Raw genomic sequence first — 22,510 nt, forward strand, 5'->3', positions numbered from 1 at the left:
TTTTAAAAAAAGTCTTTCTTGGCAAATATCATAATTTCTTCTATTCACGGAAATCTGCGTTAGTTTGTCTAGAATATTGACATTAAAAGAGACCTGAAGACAAACGCTACAATCAAATATAAAACCCGCGATAGTTAAAAGATCTGTGTGAAAATATATAGAGAGAGTGAAAGCGTTTTCATTCACGTAGTCAGCAGCTATGCAAATATATTGGAACAAAAGAAAGGTTTTACTTAAGGAAAAGGGTCAACTCTCACAGGATCAAAATGGCCGCTATTTCATTGTTTTTGGGCACCAAAATGGCGGACGTGACGTCATGAGAAAACACTCTGACTATAAACTAAACTGCTCTCTTTTACTGTGTAGAAAAAATTGGGCTCACAATAGATTAGAATGCTGTCTTACCTTTAAAAAAAATCATGCATGAAAGTTTACACAACTGTGCGGTCCTGAACCTCTTGGCGCCGGAGTGTTTGTGTTTAAACTGTTTGACCAAGACTTTGACAGAGAAAAAAACGTTTTTCAATATCCTACACATTTGCATACACTGAAAGTGTTAATTTGGCGTAATTTTTAAGGTTGACTTTCCTGAGGTACACTTCTATACTGAACTAAATCCAATAAATCTAGACTGTAGCCAGGCAACTTTGGATTTCAATGTCTTTTTTGTTAAGTTGTAGTTGCTTTGTATATTTTCTTTTGTAACTGATTTTTGCAATGTCTACACTACCGACCGGATAGCTCTTGCGCCGGAAAAACCTGACCATATCGGATGGGGCATCGGATGTTCGCACATGAAAACGGTGATTTCAGAGTGGTGTCCTTGACGGTGTAAAATTGTGCCGCGCCGATCTTGAAATTGGATCGTTTCATATTGTGGAGGCACGCGCGGTTTCTGTGCCAACCTTTGGCGCGGCGCAGTGTAAACAGATATTGATCCTAAAGTGACAAAAAGCTATATGGTTTCGTCTAGGCAGAGCCTAAATGTATGGAGAATCTGGTCTCAGTTTAATGCCCTCGTTCCTGCATCTACCTAGGAAGGTGACTGCAAAACGCCGGAAGTTATGCATTTAAAAAGCCTTCACATAATTTTTTTCCTGATACAATGATGTGTACTGTAAAAAGAACCTAAGTAAGGCGATTCGGGTAAGTCAGGCAAATGCATGTAAGTGAAGTCTCCCCGTCCTTTTGGGTTTTCTGCGCCGTTTCCCTTGAACAGCGGAGAGCCTGTGGTCATTTTAATAGACCTTATTTCACGTTAACTGCCATCTTTGCACGCGCTTTAGGATCGATGGGATGAAAGCAAGAGGGTCTGGATGCGGTTAGCTGACAACTGAAAAATAGCCGAAAATTTAACTGACAACTGACAAATAGCCAAAAATTTAACTGACTACTGACATTTGCTTTGGGTTTTACTGTCAACTGACAAAGGACCTGATTGTCCCTTATTTTCTACAAAACTTGTTCTTAAGGCCCACAAAATATCAAGATTTATTCCCAACTTTATTTGTAGAAATAAACCGATTTTCAGCTTGTTTTTAATTTTGAGCAAACACGTACAGTTACCATATTTGGAGAGCATGGTATAATGGCTCATATACCATGATGGCTAAGCCAATCAGAGCACTATAATTGCATTATCCAATGATTCAGTTTTAAAAATGATTAGAAATACTCAATTGATTGCAGATCATTTCTTTATTTTTTATCATTACTTATTACAATAAAATAAAGAACACCTTAAAATAATTTAAATAAATTTATTATTGAAAATAATCAAAGTTATTTCTTCTTGATGCAATTGACTCGGTATTAATGTGATTCGAAACGACTTAAGAAACCTTTATCTTCCTTCAGTGCAAATACAAAACGCTTATGGTTTAAAAGAGTAACTTTAAGAAACTTAAACACTGAAGAAAGGACTAATGACAAGTATTTATCAAAGAATCTCCCAAGTTTACTAGGCCACCAGTTGGGTTACTTTCGCGATAGCGTCAACTTACCACAACTACCAGAATTTATTTCGTTTTTCTTTTCCTATTCAAATTTAGCAACCCCAGTTATAAAGTCGTTTTTTGTGTCGTCACGCAACCCACACCTTTCTGGAACGCGTGACGACACAAAAAACGGCCTCGAAGGAGAGTATCTCAGGCTATGTTCACACCATACCAGATTAGCCTGTGTACAGAACACCCCCCTCCACTCAGGAAAAATCGATTTTTCTTGAAGGGAGGGGGGAAGGGTCTGTACACAGGCTATACAGGATAGCTTCGTGTGAACTGTTATCCGATATGCGACACTCCACCTCTGAGATCCGTCACAGAAATCGCGCCGCGCCGCCACCGTTTTTCTTGTGTGTGAACAGAAGCCCTTCGTGGCGGCAGACAAGCTATCCGGTGTGGTGTGAACATAGCCTTGGAGGGGGGGGGGGGGGGAAGGGCACAAACAATGTAAATTGCAAGAGGAAACAAAATCCTAAAGCATACTGATAGTCGTAAGAAAATGACAACATCTATCGCAAAATCACCTATTCAACAATCACCTTGATATTCAAACTAGTCTTAATCTCCAGTTATTATTATTGCTAAAATGTCTCGGTCAAACTGATTAAAGAATTCCACACTTAGACAACCAGGTTACACGTGCCACCACCTAGACGTGTCAATGACACCAAAATAAATTTACAGGTTATTAATAGCTTACCGATTCTTTAACGGGCAAGCTTTATAAATAATACAATGCAAATACTGACCCAAAAATGTTGAATGGCTGCTCGCCCTGACTAAATTCCAAATAACGAACACGATTTTATATCGTGCTGAAACACTAACTGAACTAGGAGACTACATTTTTTCAAATGTTTTAAACTAGGCTCTCCCCCATGCCCTAAACCAAAGATATAATACTCTGTTTAAACTCTAGATATGTTATTGTTAACTCTTTTGATCCATAAAAAACACTCTCTATCTCGTTTCATGACTGTAAGGTGCAGAGGGTATTTTCAGCGAGAATAACGTTGAAACTTCAGCGAGTTAGTAGTCTGCTTCACAGCAGTTCTTTGTGTTGTCACGCAACGCACCTCACCTGGAGCGTTGATTGACGACTAGCGAGGAGAAATAAATTTAACCAATTTAGTAAAAGGGCCGGAAGCAAAAGCTCACACAAATGCAAAAAAGAGTACATATTAATTTAAGTTTTTCCCCAGGATTCAAATGGTAAAAGTAAGTTTCATTCTCCAGCCTTGAAAAGGGCGGGTACTGGAAACACTTAACAAATGGTTGGAAGAGTAATTTGTCTGTTAGAACTTATCCACATATCCCAACACCTCTTTACCCTAACATCAAGAGAGTACGATCTAAGCGTTCAAATCCTCCACTGCCGTCAGAATAGCTACGTTAACTTCCATAAGGTCTCTACACAAAGATGCGAAGTTCTGTAATGGACCGGACATTACCAAAGACCCCACATTTTTCTCGGCCACATGTTTGCTATAGAACGCTACCAGACAATCCAGGTTGTCCTCGTCGGATGTCCCAAACGTCTCACCCCCGAAACGCTCTCTAAAAGTTCGTACCAGATGGATAGATTGTTCGAACTCTCTACTGGCTAGCTTATCCACCAGCGCCTGCATCGCTGCATCTTTAGTGAGAGATTTATCCTCGATGTAAATTTTAGCACAGGAGTTGTCTTCCGAGAGTGGATGTTCGAGAATGGACGATAACTCGCGGCGGATCTCGTTTACTTCTTGAGTTAGATCATTGACCTGTGGAGAAAGAACGAAGAGGGCAGGTGAGAGATATGGCTATATAAATCTGTATCCAGTGGATGGCGTAATTAATTTCCCTAATAATTATCCGCTGCCGAGATACTGATTTATCCGGTACATCGTGCTATTCAACGCTAACAACTGGGGCCAGCATATGAGACTAACACAAAACGCCGATTAAGAGCTGTGCGCACCCCGCTTTAATTTCAGCATGGGCGCCTCAAATTTAGGTACAGTCATCAGCAACACCAAAACGCAAAACGCAAATAAAAAGGAGCGTGGAGATTTTTTGATTCAATGTGATGGGATGAAATAGCATAGTTTATGGCAAGACTTTAAGATATAGTCTTTAGGTACGAATAATAGTGATTTATGTTTTTGGTATGGTTTCCATATGCTCGTTTGTTGCAATTCATGTTATGAAATCCTAGACATCTAGAACTTTCACCCCAAATGCTCAAAGCTCACCTCAGCTTGTCTAGCGGCTAGCACCAAAGACTCCAGAAATCTGGCGTATGTACTACAAAACAACAGGAACTGGAAATGCGCCTTGTACATACACCGGCATAGCTGCACCTGCCTCAGGTCATGATTCTCGGGGTCGGTTGCCATTCTTGTCTCGGGCTCTTCGTGATGTGAACCAACAGATGATCGTTTCAACGCTAACTTCACATCGTCAAGACACTCCAGCGTTCGTTCGCTGCTCTGCGCGTAGCTGTCAAAATGCGAATGGAGTTCCAGGACACAAAACTTATGCCTCTCGAGCAGTTTCGTTCGGCTGAGTGTCTCCGTATCGATACACACAAACGGGCATTCCCCACGCGACATGAGAAACTCCAAAGTGTTCGAGAAGTGCCGGGTTACATCACGGAACTTGTCTTCTGCCACATAATTGCAGCATTCTCGTGTCAGACTGTAGAATTTTCGGCGCGTGCTCTTATACAGATGACAGAACAACGAGAAGGTATTGACTGCGATTACTCCAGTTGTGTCCTTGACGATAGAGCCCACATGGGCCGCCCACAGCTTCTCGGGCGAATCACGTGTGTCCCACGTGATCTCAGTAACAGCGAAGAGTTTGTAAGAGTAGCTGGTGTCCGAGGCACCTGGTAGCGAGTCCGAGCTGAAAGGAAACGAGAAAACTTTGACGTCTACATCAAAGGCTAAGTTCGAAAAAACTTAGTGAGCCACAAGACAACAAGAGCGGCACAGTGGCGAACGCGCTTCACTAACACCAATGTGCAATGTCGACAGGGTTCGTATCCCGAAAGTGACGCAATATGTGGTTCACTTCCTTGCTCCGGGGTTTTTTCCTGTGTACTCCGGTTTTCCCAGTACCCAACTGCTAACAATTCCAAAATCCAATTCAATCTGTGATGCACGAATACGCGCTTAAAGTATTCTTTAAGAAAGAGCGCCTAGGCGCTTTTATTTCAATGATTAATCCGTGAGAGGACCAGTGGAAATAGTCAGTCCCATTGGAAGCTGACCTAAACACAGTTTTTTGCCAAAAGAAGCACAAACAATAAAAGCGAGGAAAGCGTCAACTCTCGCATCCCCGCATCCCCCCTTCCCAGTCTCCCACTCCATTTCAACACTCATTCCAAGCCTCATACTAAGAGCATGCGCATTTCAGACAAGCGCAAGCTTGCCGTCTTGCTAAATAAAATAGTGGTAAGCAGTTCTCTTGACTTCTTATTAGTGAACTTACGCAACAGTACGGGAGAGGAAAGAAGACGGTAATCCTTGTGTGACAAGCGTGACAATAATTCTGTTTGAAAAACTTTTCCGCGAACTTCACCCTCCTTTAAACAGGTCTTTTTGTACAAGGCCAGAAAACATAAACTTAAGTGAAGATTACCACAAAACACATAAGCAAAGGGCCTGTCACGTTTGTCACACACAAGCGTTTTGCCGTCCTGTTGCGTAAAGTCACTACTGTCTTGGAATTACATGACAGTGTCACTCTTGTCTAGGAGCTGGCAAAGCGCAAGCGTTTGGTTTCCAAATGAAACACTTGCATGTTCCATTCAATCACTGTGCAAAACCCCTAATAAATACCATTACCTGTCTACAGACGGACTTCTTTGTGGCTGTCTCTCGTCCTTGTCAATAACAATCACAGTCACGTGAGCCGACGAGGACTCCGTCGAGCTTTCCAGAGTTTTTGCTGTATCTGAGACGGTGGTCAGGGTACTGGCGGTTAGAGAGCGAGAAAGCTGGAAACAAAAGTATTTGATAATCAATAAATGACAAATAATGCGCACAGGGCTCGCTTTTGCCGTCTTAACTTGTCCTTCACAATCGCTTCATTTAAAGAATAATATCAGACTTCGACACAACGACTCCGTATTAAATAGTCTTCTCGGTATTAGTTTTGTGATAAGACAGTCTGAAGCGTGTTTGTTACATTCAATCACGATTATATTTAGTTATGTGCTCAAGAAACATCGCAATACCTCATCTTCATCATCTGAAGAGTCGTGTGGAGTGAGATCCTGCTCGCTACCTGACAAACACTCCAGAGTCTGAAGATTCGACTTCATATCACGGTCGAGACTTCCCACGTCCATGCAATACGACAAACGACGATCCTCGTACTCAGGTCCCCAGGCCGAGTCTTCTGATTCGTCGTACAAGAAGTCAAAGTTTGTCAATACGCTTATCTGGAAGAGACAACGAATGAAAGTGTGTAAGTCTGAAAAGTTGTTGTAATGAGCCTCTTGAGAGATGAAATAAAACATTTTGATTATTTCGAATGGACAACTCGTACAATACCTTCGTACTGACATGACCTAAAGATTAAACCTACAATAAATTGTTTTCTGATGTACGGAGGTAAAAAGGAGGAAAATAGCAGCAAAACTCATACTCCTACCCTTTTTGTCGAGAAGAGAAAAGTATCACTACGATAAAGGAAATTTGACAATGCCATACAAAAACACAATTTTTGGCGAACGTCGGCGTTTGGGGCCTTGAAGCCGAGCCACAAGTTTTAGACCTGAGGAAGACGTCACCCCATGGAAGGTAATCCGGATTTCGGAAACCAGGAATCCAGGCTCAAAGATTTTCGCTCCGTCCAAAGTATCTGAGAGCATGGCACAGGCTAAGGAGATATTTGCTTGCAAAATCAGGAATCCTGGACTCTGGAGTCCTGAAATCCAGAATTCCGGAATCCAAGTTTCATTGACAAGGAATCCGGAATGAAGTACCTGGAAAAAAAGCGAGGAATCCAAAATCCAAGACCGTTTCGGATTACCTTACATGAGGCGAAACACTGTGGGTAATTCCACACGAGCAGACAACACATTACTGAAATAAGTAAACAACATTAACCACTAACCTGTTGTGTTTCAAGTTCATCTTTGCTAGTTTCGTTCGTGAGACCCTCTGTCAGAGACGCCTCTTCAGAGGATGGCTGTTGATTCACGCCTTGTTTTTCTACGGCAAGGTCACTGCTTGAGCTGAACACAACTGATGGACTTTGCTTCAGTCCTACCGTGTGACCGCACGTCGTCAGCACGTTCACGAGGCGTTCACGAGTACGGCGCTAGAATAAAAGCGACGCAAATAAGGTTGGTAATCTGTCCTTCTCAAATAACTTAAATATTGGAAACGGGGGGTCGGATTTTCCAAACCTTCTCGGAAAAAAGTGAAATGGTTCGAATAAGCGGGAGGTTAGACAAACTTAAGGTTCGAATTTGCTTAAGGAAACAGGTATGTGAATTCATATGAACGGTTTTGCCCCGTCCAAAAGGATACTGGATGAAGACGGATAGCACCACTTCGTGTTTCTTCGCTTAACAAAAAAAATTGGCTCCTTCGAAATTGCCCTTTTCCTGTAAAAACAGTTAAACGAATTCCGTGTACCTGTGATAGATACGGTTTCTTCCAAGTTGACAAATCCACCGTGGATACTTGGGAAAGCAGCTTGTTTTCCCTACACATCTCTCCTGATATCTCTGGCGTAGCCCGCCTTCCTATGACAGGGGTGGCGGAGAGGTCAAAAGTAAAGTCCAAAGTTCTTCCCGGGAGGTCTTTTTTAATCATCATAGCCTCTGCCGACCAGGAGCTGTCATGCACAGTCCATACGGAGCTGGCAGGTCGGGCAGGAGGTGTATCCAAGTGCGACGAGTGGGAGACTGCCATCTTCAATATGTCAAGCGACTCTTTCCACAGGTTACCCTAGAGAGGGCAAGGGGAAAACAGCTCAAATATGTGCAATAACATTGCGCATCATACCATTATGGCTGGCTCCGCAAGCGGGAAAGATGAAGCCAAGACTATGATATGATTGCCTCCCAGAACGGGCAAGATGGATATATCGTGCCCGCCTTGGATCGCCTGCTTTGACCAAGAAGAAAACATTTTGTTTCGGCCATAAATAGATCCTTAATTGACCAAGCCTTTTTGGGGTGCCAAGACGCAAGTTCTAGCCCTGGTGAATAGAACGGCTAGCAATCCTACACTACCTTATAATATTTGAATGATGAAGTACTTTTACACGTAGCGCTACTGGTCATGTCCGTGGCACCCTCTGCCCTAGACGCCTTCTCGAAGGCTGTTTGTTTGTCCAGTTATCTGACTGTCCCTCTGTTTCCCTGTCGGCCTACTTTATGTCTAAAATTGTTTGGGTGTTTCACTTTCATTCGTATCGTTATTTACCTTGAGGTATTTAGATATCGCCTTGAGTACGTCGTTCTGGAAGTGTCTCATGGCTGGAGAGGAGAAGTCGCCCAGTTTCATCATTGAGCAGATCATTCCTAACACTGCTTGATGGTAAACTGTCGGACCACGCTCCAAAACCTGTAAAGAACACAGTTTAATGACTTTTCTCTTCTAATTCAAGCGACCCCAAAGATGCATTCAAGCTTTACCCTCAGCAGATAATAAAGGGGTACACTAGCAATCATTTTGAAATCATCATCTTCGTACGTGGGCTGTAAACCCAGCGTGATGACATTGTGTCAACAAGAACTTCTCGACTGCTATATAAGACTAACAACCCTAATCCTTCAGCGTTTTCAGAGCATAGCTATTGGCTCACTAAGAGCTCACCATCCGCCCTTCAACGAGCCTCGTTTTTAGTCCTACTGGGTGTCCAGAACAAACTGGTGTGGGAGACAAGGACGCACGGACAGGGTGCACTGGTTTGCAATGACTAGCAGATCTCTTTATCCTGAGCTCACTACCATTAATAATAACAATAGCAATGTATACCTCTAACAAGAAGGTGATATGTGCTCTACAGAGATGTCCAAAAACGTCGTTTATGTATCTACAAACAGAGTCCAGCCAAGTCGCCCGTGGTCTGTGGTAAGATTTCTCCATGTACATGACGAACAATTTGCTTAAGTGAGCGAGATTTGTAGAACTAGTACAAATCTGCAAGAGGACAAAATGGCGTTAGTTATACATTACAAAAATTTCGGCAATATATTACAAATGGGTAATAGTTCTTGAGTAACACACCACTTTCTGTGTGCAGAGGTCATTGAAGACGTTAGCATATCAGAGACTCAGAGACAGAGGTTTATTGAGGCAATTCAACAACAACTTTATTTCAGTATTCCCACGTGAGTACATGGTATTACCTACATTATTTTAAATCAAAACAAAGGCTATAATTAAAGAACAAGATCTTGTATATATTCCATACATAAATGTATGTAAGCAGCTGTCAGTCTGTAGAAAAGAGGATCGAAATTATTGAACACGAAGAGGGTTTTTTTCATTGTTGTCAAAATTATTAAAAGGGGCTATCTATTACTAATGTTTCTGTAAAAGTTACATCAAAGACTATCGTAAAGATTACAATTGAATAAAAAGTGTAATTCGTGTTCAACTTCATTTAAGTAGCAGAAGAGGCAAATTCGAAGATTTCAAGCTGCCTAAAGCTCGTGCACCTGTCTCTACCAGACGAATTTTAATTTCCAGTTACTTGAAGAGGTATGGACAACCCTGTTACCATATTTATTTTATCTTTTTTTTTTCGTTTTACCAACATGCTTAAGAAGGGGTCTCAAAAAAGGTCTTATTAATATTTAGGGGGTCAAAAGCTTGGGCAGCCTTAGTCTTGACAAACTAACAACAGTGTGACCTTTACCTGTACTATGTTTTGTGCACACGTCTTGCTGAACTCGTCCGGTTCATCAAAATGCACCAGCATGTGCGGTAACAAGGCCAAAATGTTTAAAACAAAACCTGCGAAACAAACCACAGCAACATGCAACTTACAAATCCGGCCAGTATAACCAGGTAAACACTTCCTTTGCAAACCAAGGATCATAATTATTATTATTACCCCATCAAGTTAACAGGTTGGATGAAACACGTACCAAGATAGAGACATATGAGTACTTAAAAACAGTGAAATACATCGTTTTTAAATATAACAAGAATTAAACTTCACTTTAGGAGCACATATCAACATTGCAGTCCTACCAGTATGCAAGAGGTTTGTCACATGAAGCTAGTTTAGTACCCTTAATTAGCAAGGGTACCCTTAATTACCAAGGGAAACAAGGGGTAACAAGGGGTAACATAGGTTAGAGCGTAACAAGGGGTAACAAGGGTAACAAGTGGTAACAAGCGTAACAAGGGGTAACAAGAGGTAAAAAGGGGTAACAAGGGTAACAAGGGATAACAAGGAGTAACAAGAGTAACAACGGTAAAGGGAGTAACAAGGGGTAACAAGGGTAACAAGGGTAACAAGGGTAACAAGGGGTAACAAGGGTAACAAGGGGTAACAAGGGGTAACAAGGGGTAACAAGGGTAACAAGGGGTAACAAGGGGTAACAAGGGTAACAAGAGGTAACAAGGGGTAACAAGGGTAACAAGGGGTAACAAGGGGTAACAACGGGTAACAAAAGGTAACAAGGGTAACAAGGGGTAACAAGGGTAACAAGGGGTAACAAGGGGTAACAAGGGGTAACAAGGGTAACAAGGGGTAACAAGGGGTAACAAGGGGTAACAAGGGTAACAAGGGGTAACAAGGGTAACAAGGCGTAACAAGGGGTAACAAGGGTAACATGGGGTAACAAGGGTAACAAGGGTAACAAGAGGTAACAAGGGGTAACAATGGGTAACAAGGTGCAACAAGGGTAACAAGGGGTAGCAAGGTGACCTCTGAAACTGTTGCACGTATATTACAACCTTACAATAAACGTGTTGCACACAAACCGATAACCACTTTACGGCGACTGCTTACTAATGTCAAGGACAAAGACAAACCGCAGGACAGACAGGGAGCAGTATACAAGATCAAATACTGCGACTGCCAGGCTTCTTACATTGGTTAAACCGGCAGAAACCTAAGCACGCGACTGACCGAACACAAACGCGCGACGAGGAATGGTGTCGTCAACAATCACATTGCTGAGCATCATTTAAAGAGGAAACATCAAATTGACTCGGGCTCTGCGACATGTATAACGTATTCTAGAGACTACTATCAACGTCTTACTTCAGAGAGCTGGTTTACTAACTTAGATTAAACGCCACTGAGTCGTAGCCAACAGTTACCAGCGCCGTACAAACGACTTATTGACGAGATTAAGCAAAACTAACTACGAGAGAACGACTGGAGAACTGACAACTTGACTAACAATAGACGACTGTTTAACTGTGACAATAGACGGATCGAAACGCACCAATTACTGATTACGAGTCTTCATAGCCAATAACATCACGACTTAACTGACAGACGGATAATACCATCGCGACGTAATTGACCAATCAAATCAATAACTAGAGAATAAAACCATCAACTGACGTGATACAACTCACTTTGACTCTGAAGATGACTACCGCACAGGTTGTCGAAACGTCAGTCACTGTCAACAACAACAGTCCTATTCAGGACTACGTTCTTCCGGATGATCAAACTCAACCTACTTTTGAAATGACTCCTGGGTTCAAACCTTTCACTGTAAGTAAATGTCACGCAGTGACATAAAAAAGCAACAGGCGTCACGTAATAGAAATACAATTGGCTATTATCTGACAAGTCTCCTGTAGCTGAATAGCTTCGACTGCTGTTAGAAGTACTCGAAGTTTTTCTTCCGAGCCGCCTGTGTCACTGACTAAAACAAGATCTTTCTCATTTTTCCATAACAGACCTTATTCAAGACACTCGCCATCTTCGCACGCGCTTTAGGATCGATGGGATAACCGCAATGTCACGCGGTAATTCAAGGGGGCAAAAAGGTGATAATGCGAGTAATCGCGGTCGTGTTTGTATACTCTATCAAAACGAGACGACGATTAATAGTCACGCAAAACAGTGTACAGTTCGAGTTTCGACAAGATTTACGTCATTACCTGACTGTTTGCTGTGAGGACATCTTCAATCGCTTCTGCATCCAAAGAAGAAACAATGATCCTTTCCACCCATAATTTGCCATTATCGTCTTCAAGATAAAAAGTTTTTCATTTTCTATTGTCTGGAATAAACAAACTCGACCGCGATTTCTTGGAATGGCAAATTTTCCTCCAGAAAAACCACGTGACATTGCTGTTATCCCATCAGTCCTTACGCACGTGCAAAGTTAGCAGGTATCCTGAACAAGGTCTATTTACCGTGGGAGTAAAAGTGCTCGGAAAATGGGACAAGAACCTGAAAAACTTACCAGCTGCCTGCGAGGGGTCCACGAGAGCAACATTTGAGAAAACAGTAAGTTTGGCCAGCAGATGAAGAGAAGGCTCAGAAGTTGCTACATTTGTGACACCCTAAAAAATATCCAAACGATGAAAGTCAGAAAAATTAACATATCTACAGAACATTTTGGAAAATGGAAATGCATTTTAACTATGGTAGCAGTTACTTCTTCAAAAAAGCGGTTCGTTAAATAATGCCATTAAAATGAAGCACGATGACAGCTTGTCCAGAGGATTTCTCCAAAACAAAGGCTAAAAACTACCATACTTATGTCGCTGCAACGTTGGCTCACATATCTGCGTGAAACGGAACTCAAACATGTTGAGTAAAGCCACGATGTCTGATATTCTGGCCTAATAATACACTCAGCTCTCTATAAGATAATACACTTGAAGCTCTCTATAAGACGAGCACCGAAGAGTATCACGATATTAGTGTAGTGGCCGAGAAAGTGTCCGTCTTGTGGAGACTCATGAAATAACAAGCCGGGATAGCATCATCACAGGGTTTGTATCCTTTTGAGCTCTTCAATTTCCATGACTTTTTCCGTGACCTTTTCAAGTTTTCCAAGACCCTAGGTTTCGCTGTCAGTTTCAAAAATTTTAAAAACTTTCCTTGTTTTAGGGTATTTTTTGACCTTAAACAATTCAACAGACACAAACTCTGGTGCCAACCAAAATGCATGCAGTTTGCGCTGTTTAAATACTCCTCTCTGTCATTGTCCTTGCCTTGTCATCTACAGTAACAAATTTATCAAACAAAACTCTAATTTTCCATGACTTTCAAGGACCGACAGTTAAATTCCGTGACTTTCCAGGCCTCGAAAAAGAAATTCTTTAATTCCATGACTTTCCAGGTTTTCCAAGATCTGTACGAACCCTGCATTACTGTCTTAGTTACCTTCAGAAGAAGCGCCTGTAGCCCAGGAAAGTCATTCCACTTGAGCTTGTGAAGGACTTTGTCAAGTTTCTCGCGAGAATCATGGTGGCTCAAATCCAATACTGACAACACCTAGAAACAAGAAACAGAAAATGCTGTCATACACAAATTGAAGACTTTCCGATCTCAGAACAAATATGAACTTCATAATTATGCTCTAACTAGTAACGTATCGGGAGTTCTTGACAAGGATAAAGTGATTATCTAAAAAAATAGTCCAGTTTCGCAGGACTCATTTACGCAGGGTTAGCCTCGACTTAAGCTAAATATATTCACAAATTCCATTCAGAAAACAAAATGTGTACAACTGTACATCTATTGTTTTAAACTCAAATTCAGGCACCTCTTCGGCATTGGTGTTTTACTCTAGGTCGAGGCTAACCCTGACGTTTTTAATCGCTGCCACGACGAATTCCAAACTGGACTATTAGATTATTCAAGACAGACGAACTATTTAATAATTAATTACATTTAGCTTAAAGTGAAGAACATTTTCCACGGTAAATAACGCATTTGTATCAGCGTCGCCTTAATCATTGTGGTATTCATTGTTCACCGTTGTCGTGTGATCCTAACCGTGGTCGTGAGCGTCCAGGTAATTGTGGTGTCGTGGACATGAAGCCAGTTGAAATCTCGTTATCTCATTTATTTTATTGCAAATGTCATCTATTGACATTGAGAGTGTTTGTTACATGAGCTTAGTTTAGTGACATTAGCTCCTACAAGGCTTCTTTAGCACAGGGATAGAGCATCTCATTATTCTCAATATAAGGACATTATACAAAGCCCAGTTTCTCAGCAGCAAGCCTACAGGTCTAATACAACCCTTACTGTTCTTAATTGCACGTAAATCTAAGTCTATTTTACACGCCACGCGAGACAGAGGTCCTGCACTCTGTTGCTGATTTTGTAATTTTGTGCAAACCAACCTTGTTAAGAAGGTGAATAGCCATAAGAAATTCATGTTCGTAGTCTGACTCGAGTAACGATACAGCGATCCAAAAAACACGAGTCACCATGTCAGCTTGGCTCTGAGGATTAAGGGCTTCTGACGGAGTTTTCAGGCACTGAACACTTACGCTGAAGAAAGAATCAAGAAATGCAGCCAATTAGATCTAATGTAAAAACAATCCAACATTTCAGTTAAAATAACACTAAAATGAAACAAATACTACTGAAGAGGTTTCATTTGCATGAATGAATAGAATTGAGCGACAGAATCAAACGTTAGCGTCGAAACAAATGGTTCGATGCGAAAGAACATTTAAGGAGATTCACTTGAAAGGTCTCAAGACAGGATTTTATACAGATTCACACATGGCCGCGGAAAGAAAATGCCATCCAAAAAGAAAGTACTGTTGAAGAGGTTTCATTTGATTGGTCACACAATGCTGGACATAGGTTTAAAAACGAAGGAGTTACCTTCTTTCTCTAAGTTGTGGATCTTCCCTGCTGCCATTCAATCGTCCGAAGTGATTGAACAGGAATGAGTGCCTCTTCAACTCACACCCACTGCTCAACGACCGAAAATGGCCGCCCTGTCTGAACTTGGCCAGCGAACCAACTGAACCGTCCACATGTACGTTATAATCATCCACCAAATCTTCCTTCTCATCCTCCAAGTAATAACCAAGACCCAGCTCCAGACCATTTGACAACTCGCTCGCAAGTGATTGGTCCGTGAGTGTCCAATCAGAAGCGGCTTCTAAGGTTAGCAGGATTTCCATGACGTAGCCCTGTGCAATAAAACCAAGTTGGATCAATTTAGGTTTCTGGGAAACTACCCACCTACCCCTCCCCTAAGCTAACATTAACTCTTACTTCTCACTTACAGCAAAATGATGGCCTAGGGGAGGGGTCGGTGGGCAGTTTCACATAAACCTAAATTGACCCACCAAGTTAACATTCACAGAATAATCAATTATAGCCAGTGTATAGTGAAGACATGTACTATAATTTGTTTCTTTAAACGTTATTCTTGTTCTTAGCCTGTTAACCAGGCGTTCCGATAGTGGGGAGCGGTGCTCAATGTTTTTTCCTGCTCAATTTTCTTAGCGCCGTCCCCACTATCTAAACGCCTGGGACCATCCTTTTTTTTTGCTTATCGTCGCCTGAAATAAGTGAAAATTTAGCCTCCTACCCAGACGTTCCACGAATGGTAGTGATGATACTTTAAAAATGTCCCTACTATAATTTAAAAAAACTCAAAAGTTTGGATTGATGAAATTCCTTTCTGGTCATAAGGGAAAACAGCTAATTTTGTTAATATCTTCACCGTTATTAGCGTCAGCGTAACCATCATCGTCATCATTAGGATTATCTGTACATGTTTATTTATTAATCTTTTTATTTATTTATAGTCATTATGGTACCATTAGCACTGAAAGGAGCAAACGATTTCAGCTACAAGGCGGATGCACAGAAATGCATATTACTTTACTCTAAATTTTAATACCTGTACATCTTCGCTTCCATCTCCAACGGACTCAACCAACCTTGACAGCACATCAGAGAGCATGGACCAAGAAAGAGGCACCTTAAGGGCCCTGAACACCTGAAAGGACCTACCCGCGTAGTGCCTTGAGGAGCATGAGGTGGCCCACTGTAGCGCTACCTTGGCCATTTTTTCTTGCACTTGTGTTCCTGAATCAGACGCTTGGAATATCTTTACCACTGACGCTACAAACAACTCCAACTGTTCGGCGCTTTTAATCTTGTATGAACGGGGTGTGATCTCTTCGAAAGCCCACAGAGGTTTGCAGTCACTAAATGAAAAAGCAAGATGGATAGTTAACTTCACCAAGTGGTTGGTTACTAACTCTTGCTGAGCTCGAAATCTCTTATGTTTACTGCCACTTGAAAGGCTAAAACTCGATCCAAAAATTAACCTAATGAGGGTGATGCGCTCTTTCTTTGACTGCCGATTACTTTTCACATGTTATTTTTCATTACAAATTAACCTATGTATTCACCTATTTGCAAGGAAGTCAATAAGTTCCTGGATCTGTTCCACAAGTCTGTTGGCGTTGTTTTCGTTTGGAGGTAAGGTCTGATCAAGAGAACTGCCGCCAGCAGCAGACCTAAAGACAAACATGAAATAACGAGTAAGTCAGGGGATACTAAAATAGCGAAATCCAAGAACCTGTTTATCTACACCTTTAATAATATTTTACGACTTTTGAGTGATCAGTATCAAATTTCTCCTCGTACTGTCAATGCTTTGTAACACAGAATGGTCACGAGAATTAAGGACATGATCACACAAGATGAACTTGATAGAAATTTAAATAACTTCTCCCAACAAGTTTCATAGGAAATGGGTAGGGGTAGAAAATGAGAATTTAAATTTTGATACTCGAGTTTCAGTGTTGAACTGCTACTTACTCTGATACGCCAGTGCCTGCACTGACAGCATCACGATCCACCTTACTCTCCCTACCAACCCCAGCGCCTGCACCGGGACCAGCCACACCAACGACATTGCCAACATCAAGTGTCCAAGATGATTTCAACAAGCTATATTTACCCAAACCCTGCTCTGAAATGGTGATGAAGTTGGAGAGGGACTGGGCTAAAGCCACGTGATCGCCACGGCAAACCAGCACAACGATGAGGTTGACTAGCAATCTCTTGCTGTGTTCATAAACCAATGCTTTCCCGTGATCCAGAGCTGAGGGAATATATAGATCGTATTAGTACACACTTCGTCAGTCTACTATGAAAGCAAACAAGTCAACAATTCGTCGGTCTATGCATTGATAAACGAGGTGGTTTACGCTTTTTTTTGTCCATAGTCTTTTGGAAAATACGACCAAGCCAGCCATTCAATGCAATTTTCAGTCGAGAATCGCAAGTTGTTTCGTCATTGACTTGGTTTTGCATTGTTGCGCTTTCTGGCGATTGGATGAAAATTTGAATCGTACCACTTTCTCAGCCAATCAAAAAAGATTGCTAATTCCTCGGATGCGCCTACGAAATTTCCGCGCGTGGCACAAAAATTTTAATGTTTTCAATTCGGGTTAGTTTATCTGATTTCTGCGCGCATTCTGACTTTCATTCAAGAGAACACTTAACTCACCCAGGAAAATGACATGAAGCATAAGAGGAAGTTGTTGTGCCCAGTCAACTGAAGCCTGATCAAGAACTAACTCCGCCAGCAGCATGAGGGCAAAGTTACATCTGAAAATACATCGCTCGATTAGACACAAACACCACCATAACTTCAACTGGAAAAGCATCAAAAGAATCCATCGATGAATTACAAGAATAACGATCATGCACTTTTGAGAGGATTAAGCAAATTCTATAGGTTTTTATGAGTGAGAAGTAAGTGTTAATGTTGGCTTAAGGGAGGGGTAGGTGGGCAGGTAACTAGAAACCTCAATTGATCCAAATTTTTTACCTGTACAAAGAAGCCACGTGCGGTGCAAATGGGAGAATATCAGGAAGTGGCGCGAAATAGTTCTCTCCTTCGGGAACTGGTAACGAGAGTGTCATGCCAGCTCCCACAAGTCTGTGCGCCATGATGATCCATTCTTGTACCCAGGACTGTTCGGCCTTCTCTTCTTCGATTTGATCAACTTCCTCTGGCTGAGCAAGAGGCACAGCAGGCTCGGCCAACTTCACTGTCTCGAGAGTAGGAGCTGCCACAAAACGTTACAATGGAAGAATTAGAGCATGTATAACCTTGCTTCGTCAAGCAACTTTACACTGTGGTGTGCATATATTTTAAAACTTTCGAGACAAACTAGAAGGGGTTGTTCCGATGTCGCTGAAATGTCAATAGGAAATTGATCAAGCTTTCCTCAGATAGTATGGGGAAACGGACATCTTTTCATTAAACACACTAACACGTTTTCCGCCCACGCTAAGAGAGCGCGACAATTCTGAACTTATATCAGGTGAATAATATGTAAATCACGAGACGTTAACTACCCTAGGGGAAAAAGACTTTTCATGGGGTATTTCCGTGTTCGGTCAGGACTTTCTAGTGACCCGGCTTCGCCGCTCGTGGGTTCGGCTTTTAGCCGAAAATGTATCTGCCACAAGCCGACACCGAAGCATCCTGCCGCAAGCGAGAAAATACGTCTGGTGCCCATAATAGACCTTATCCCACTACCTTCTATTCCTCTTGGAAGAGAATCTCCTTTCTCCTTCCTGTCGTCCTTGGCATCCCGTCTCTCCTCTCTCGACTCCTTCCGTTCATCTTTCAACTCTTTTCTTGAGCCTTCTTCAATCTTCACGTCTTCTTTGGAAACGCTGTTCTGCTTAGCCATGCTCTTCTGGTTCAATACTCCCGTCCCCTCCACTGAAGGTACTTCACTGACCGAGTCCCGACTAGTAGACGAAGTTTTCAGAGGTCGGAAATAAGGTGGCTCGTCACAGCGCTCGAATTGAGAAGCTACTGTTTCTGTAAGCTGAAAAATGAAAACGCGATGTAAAAAGACTTTTTAGTAAACGCACCAAATAAGCCTTTTGTCCTAGGCCAGGACGTCATCTTAAGATTTCCCTGACAACATTTGAACGGATAGCCATTTACACTGACAGAAAAGTGGCACATCTCCGCTTGTGCCATCCGTTAAGGTGATGTTACACGGAGCGATTCGCAACAACGATTTTTAGCGCAACACAGCATTACAGTATTGTTGCGACATTGTTTCGAATGGTTGCAACATTGTTCCAAAACCAACATTGCAACGCTGTGTTGCGTTGGAAATTGTCGTTACAAATTGTCTCGTGTAACATCAGCTTTAGTTATACAGATTACACAGACGCGACTAATCTCAACTTGAAGAGTGGAAGCATGACCTAAAATCAGCAAGGGCTTTCATTTCTTGGCAAGCGTATTCATGAGTTGGCATGCAATGTCCTCCACTGGCTTGTTCAATACCACTTAAGTACTAACCTGTGATTAAAGGGTTTCAGTTACAGCTAAAGATAATATAATACCTTGAGTTCTTCCATTAGCTCTTCAATGGTTTTTTGTTGGTTTGCACGAGCTACATACACAGCAAGCTTCTTGGCCTTAAACAAGCAACAAAGACAACAAATTACTCAGTTGGAGATGTTACAGAGCTACAGTATTAAAATCATTATAGGTGAACGTTTGTTTGAAATCAACAAAATGCTGTCGTGTTTGAAACGCTGTACAACGTAGCTGTAGTTGTTAATGAAAAAGTAAAAACCACTGAGCAGTACTTTCCTATGGTGCTGTTTACATTGATTAACTGGTTCTAATTCACATGAAAGCTTCTGAGCAATTTTTACCTGTAGTACTGTTAATTGTGTCGCATAAGTGTGGTTCTAACATTTGACTCCGTGGATTAGACTCCTTAAGTATCACCATTCACACAGCCTCTTCGTTAATTTGTTCAAGTAGTACTATTAATTATTCTGTACGAGTCAGTAAGAGCTTAACAATTTTCATCACTATTACGAAAATGGGCACATGATTCTTGCTAGTGCAAGAGCAAACAAAACGGGCGTGACTTACATGGACAAGGACTTCCGAGCTGCCAATGACACCAGCGAGTGCTATTAGATAACCCAGGATCTCATGGATGTTGTTGACCCAACGACCACAAAGGCTGCCCCAGGCCTCTTCAATCTCTTTAGAAAACTGCACGTCATACTAAAAAGAAAACGTCAGCTGAAGTAAGAAATTAAAACAAGGCCAAATAAACTTAAACTGCTCAAACACTCCTAAAAAAACGTTACACGCATCTTTAGAGACGGTGTTACCAATCATACCACTCGGAGGGTTAATGAAGCGGGTAACTCGGAGTCTTCACACTGCACCAATAAGCAGTACTGCTTGTAAGATCATTGGTAACAGAGAGCTTTAGATTTGATTTTCCCAATACTGAGTAGTACGCGCGCGTGAACCAGCGTCATTTTGGCGGGAAAACGTGATAGCCGTCGTCATTCTACGGCGGTATTAAACGAGAATTTAGGCTAATTTAGCAACAGAACTGCCCTTTACCTTAACAGTGATGTAGAACAGGTTGTTGAGGACCAATTGCGTGGCCTCAAGTGATCCCCACCCCTCCCCTTCTAATACCACAGGGGACATGGCATCCTTTTCTTCGTCTTCAGTTGTTTCTATATTCAACTCAGGGGGAGTGGGAGAGGCATTTGACAAATCCACCAGCTCAATGTTTGCTAGCCATGGGAGCATGTACTGCAAAATACACCGCTGACCCACCGGAGAAGTCATCTCAAATCGAGCGGTCATCTCTGTTGGACAGAATAAAGAGTAATTTCAAACTGTGACACTGCATTTTCCTGTTTCTTTTGTCAAACCTTGGCATGGCAAATTCCTTTAGTACCTCAAACTATGCTAAGTACACCTTAAATAGAAGAGGCAAACTTTTTTCTTTCTCTGTCGTGGTGCACGACTTGGGGAGAAAACTATACCATGACTTGGCGTTCAAAGCTTTTAATACACTAAAACCCCGCGACTAAGAACCTGGATTTTAAGAACCTATCAGGCTAAAATTTGCCAGTTAAGACCCCTCTATATAAGAACCTATTTATCGTAAAATTTGAAACAGGTTCTTATTTTCTAAAATCTTTGATCAAATTTCTACACTTTGGCAAATATGATCAATCAACATTCAGAATCCTCTTTGGAGACATAGGTGCCTTATTACTCCAACTGCAATGTAAGTGCCAGTGCTTAAATCAAAGACAATTGTTATTGATACAGTTACAAATTAAATACAGTTCTTCTTTTTTATGGAACTGAGCATCTTGACGTTATTTCTTTGATGTATAAGGGTTTAAAATATGGAAATTGCTTTTGATTTGTTAAAATAATATAATATAACCAACCTTCAAACATATGTATGGTGATTTCCGGGTGAGCTGTGGCCAGGGCTTGAGATAAGTTCCTCTGGCATTGCGAGTATGCACACCGTGATCCACATGACAAACTTGGTGATGTACAAGGGAAAAAACGCCTAAGAGAACAAAAAATTGAAGAACAAAAGTGTCACACTGAAATCGAATCTCAAATCCCTCCCAAAAATTTCCTTTCATCCATGAAATGGCTGCTCTTATCCCCTAAAGAAAGAGATCGACATCTCGCGTTTTAATTCAAGTCTAAACTGGACTGCTCAACTACGCAGTCGGGCAAAATTAGCGCAAACACCAACACTATAAAGTTGCAAGAAGATAAGCCTGCCGCCAGCTAGTGAACATGTTACCGTGCAAGTTGTTACATTGACCATTCATTCATTCTTTCATTCATTCAGACACTCAATCGTTCTCTCGATCACTTTATCTTTCTTTCATTTGATCATTCATCCGATCATTCATTCATTCACCCACTCATTACCTCAATTTCACAATGCAGAAAAAAAAGAAACAGATGAAGAGCCAATACCTTTCGAGAAGCTGTAGGAGCTGAGCCGCCTTTTCCCTGATGTTCAGCGTGGAATCAGCAGTCTTGAAGAGCACCACGTTCAGAATTGGAATCATATCACAAGGGTAGTCACTGAAAAAAAGGATACGTTTGTTATCAGTGAAACAAGCCCAACGCACGTTTGGACGGGATCCTATATCAAGACTTCCTCTTGCTGAAAAGGTTGTGTGGGGTGAGGAGGGGAGAAATTTGGCAATTTCAGGGAAAAATCAGGCTACCTCTTGGTGAAAACAGTAACCAGCGCCTTGAAGCAGCCACTGACCACCAGCCTTGCACCCGTGTAACACTTGTCTATAACCCACTGGAGTAGGGACGGGATGTTAGCGTTGTTTTCAAGCAGGTGGACTAGAGTATCATGTCCTAACTGATGAATCTGTTAAGACAAAAATCACAAACAGCAGAGTCAGTTTTAACGCAACCTAATTTGACAACAGAAAAAAGGTTGCCCCCTATTCAATGACAAAACGCACAAAACAACAAAATAAGCGATAATTACTTGCGGCAGTATATATTCGAGATCCATACACCTCGAAAGTGGTATGAAAAAACACTCGGTCGGTTTAGTTGCGCCACCTTCCTCGTGGCTGGACGATATATTACTGAACTCAAGCAACAGGACGGGAGAGGAAAGAAGACGGCAAGCGTTAAGTGACAAAGTTGACAATACTTTTGTTTGAAAAAACTTTCGCCAAACTTCACCTTCCTTTAAGCAGATCTTTTT

General features: G+C 41.7%; 1 protein-coding gene across 1 annotated transcript in view; it reads right to left on the reverse strand.

Annotated features, from left to right (window-relative positions):
* Nucleotides 1-1,679: 1,679 nt before the first annotated feature.
* The window catches only part of LOC140948559 (protein furry homolog-like), a 47,522-nt gene continuing 26,691 nt past the window's right edge, over nt 1,680-22,510 (reverse strand). Inside the window, exons 37-61 of the mRNA XM_073397812.1 lie at nt 22,008-22,162; nt 21,751-21,861; nt 21,198-21,325; nt 20,347-20,600; nt 19,858-19,995; nt 19,314-19,388; nt 18,484-18,781; nt 17,767-18,007; nt 17,443-17,543; nt 16,749-17,034; nt 16,337-16,444; nt 15,820-16,129; nt 14,787-15,100; nt 14,294-14,444; nt 13,326-13,436; nt 12,397-12,496; nt 9,873-9,970; nt 8,987-9,151; nt 8,432-8,572; nt 7,637-7,951; nt 7,110-7,316; nt 6,226-6,432; nt 5,834-5,985; nt 4,235-4,889; nt 1,680-3,763 (exon numbers count right to left, since the gene is read on the reverse strand). Of these exons, the coding sequence (XP_073253913.1) occupies nt 3,356-3,763; nt 4,235-4,889; nt 5,834-5,985; nt 6,226-6,432; nt 7,110-7,316; nt 7,637-7,951; nt 8,432-8,572; nt 8,987-9,151; nt 9,873-9,970; nt 12,397-12,496; nt 13,326-13,436; nt 14,294-14,444; nt 14,787-15,100; nt 15,820-16,129; nt 16,337-16,444; nt 16,749-17,034; nt 17,443-17,543; nt 17,767-18,007; nt 18,484-18,781; nt 19,314-19,388; nt 19,858-19,995; nt 20,347-20,600; nt 21,198-21,325; nt 21,751-21,861; nt 22,008-22,162 (5,229 nt within the window). The 3' untranslated portion in view covers nt 1,680-3,355. The remainder of the gene's footprint in view (nt 3,764-4,234; nt 4,890-5,833; nt 5,986-6,225; nt 6,433-7,109; nt 7,317-7,636; nt 7,952-8,431; nt 8,573-8,986; nt 9,152-9,872; nt 9,971-12,396; nt 12,497-13,325; nt 13,437-14,293; nt 14,445-14,786; nt 15,101-15,819; nt 16,130-16,336; nt 16,445-16,748; nt 17,035-17,442; nt 17,544-17,766; nt 18,008-18,483; nt 18,782-19,313; nt 19,389-19,857; nt 19,996-20,346; nt 20,601-21,197; nt 21,326-21,750; nt 21,862-22,007; nt 22,163-22,510) is intronic.

The sequence above is a fragment of the Porites lutea genome, chromosome 9 (genome assembly GCF_958299795.1).
Source record: "Porites lutea chromosome 9, jaPorLute2.1, whole genome shotgun sequence".
NCBI lineage: Eukaryota > Metazoa > Cnidaria > Anthozoa > Scleractinia > Poritidae > Porites > Porites lutea.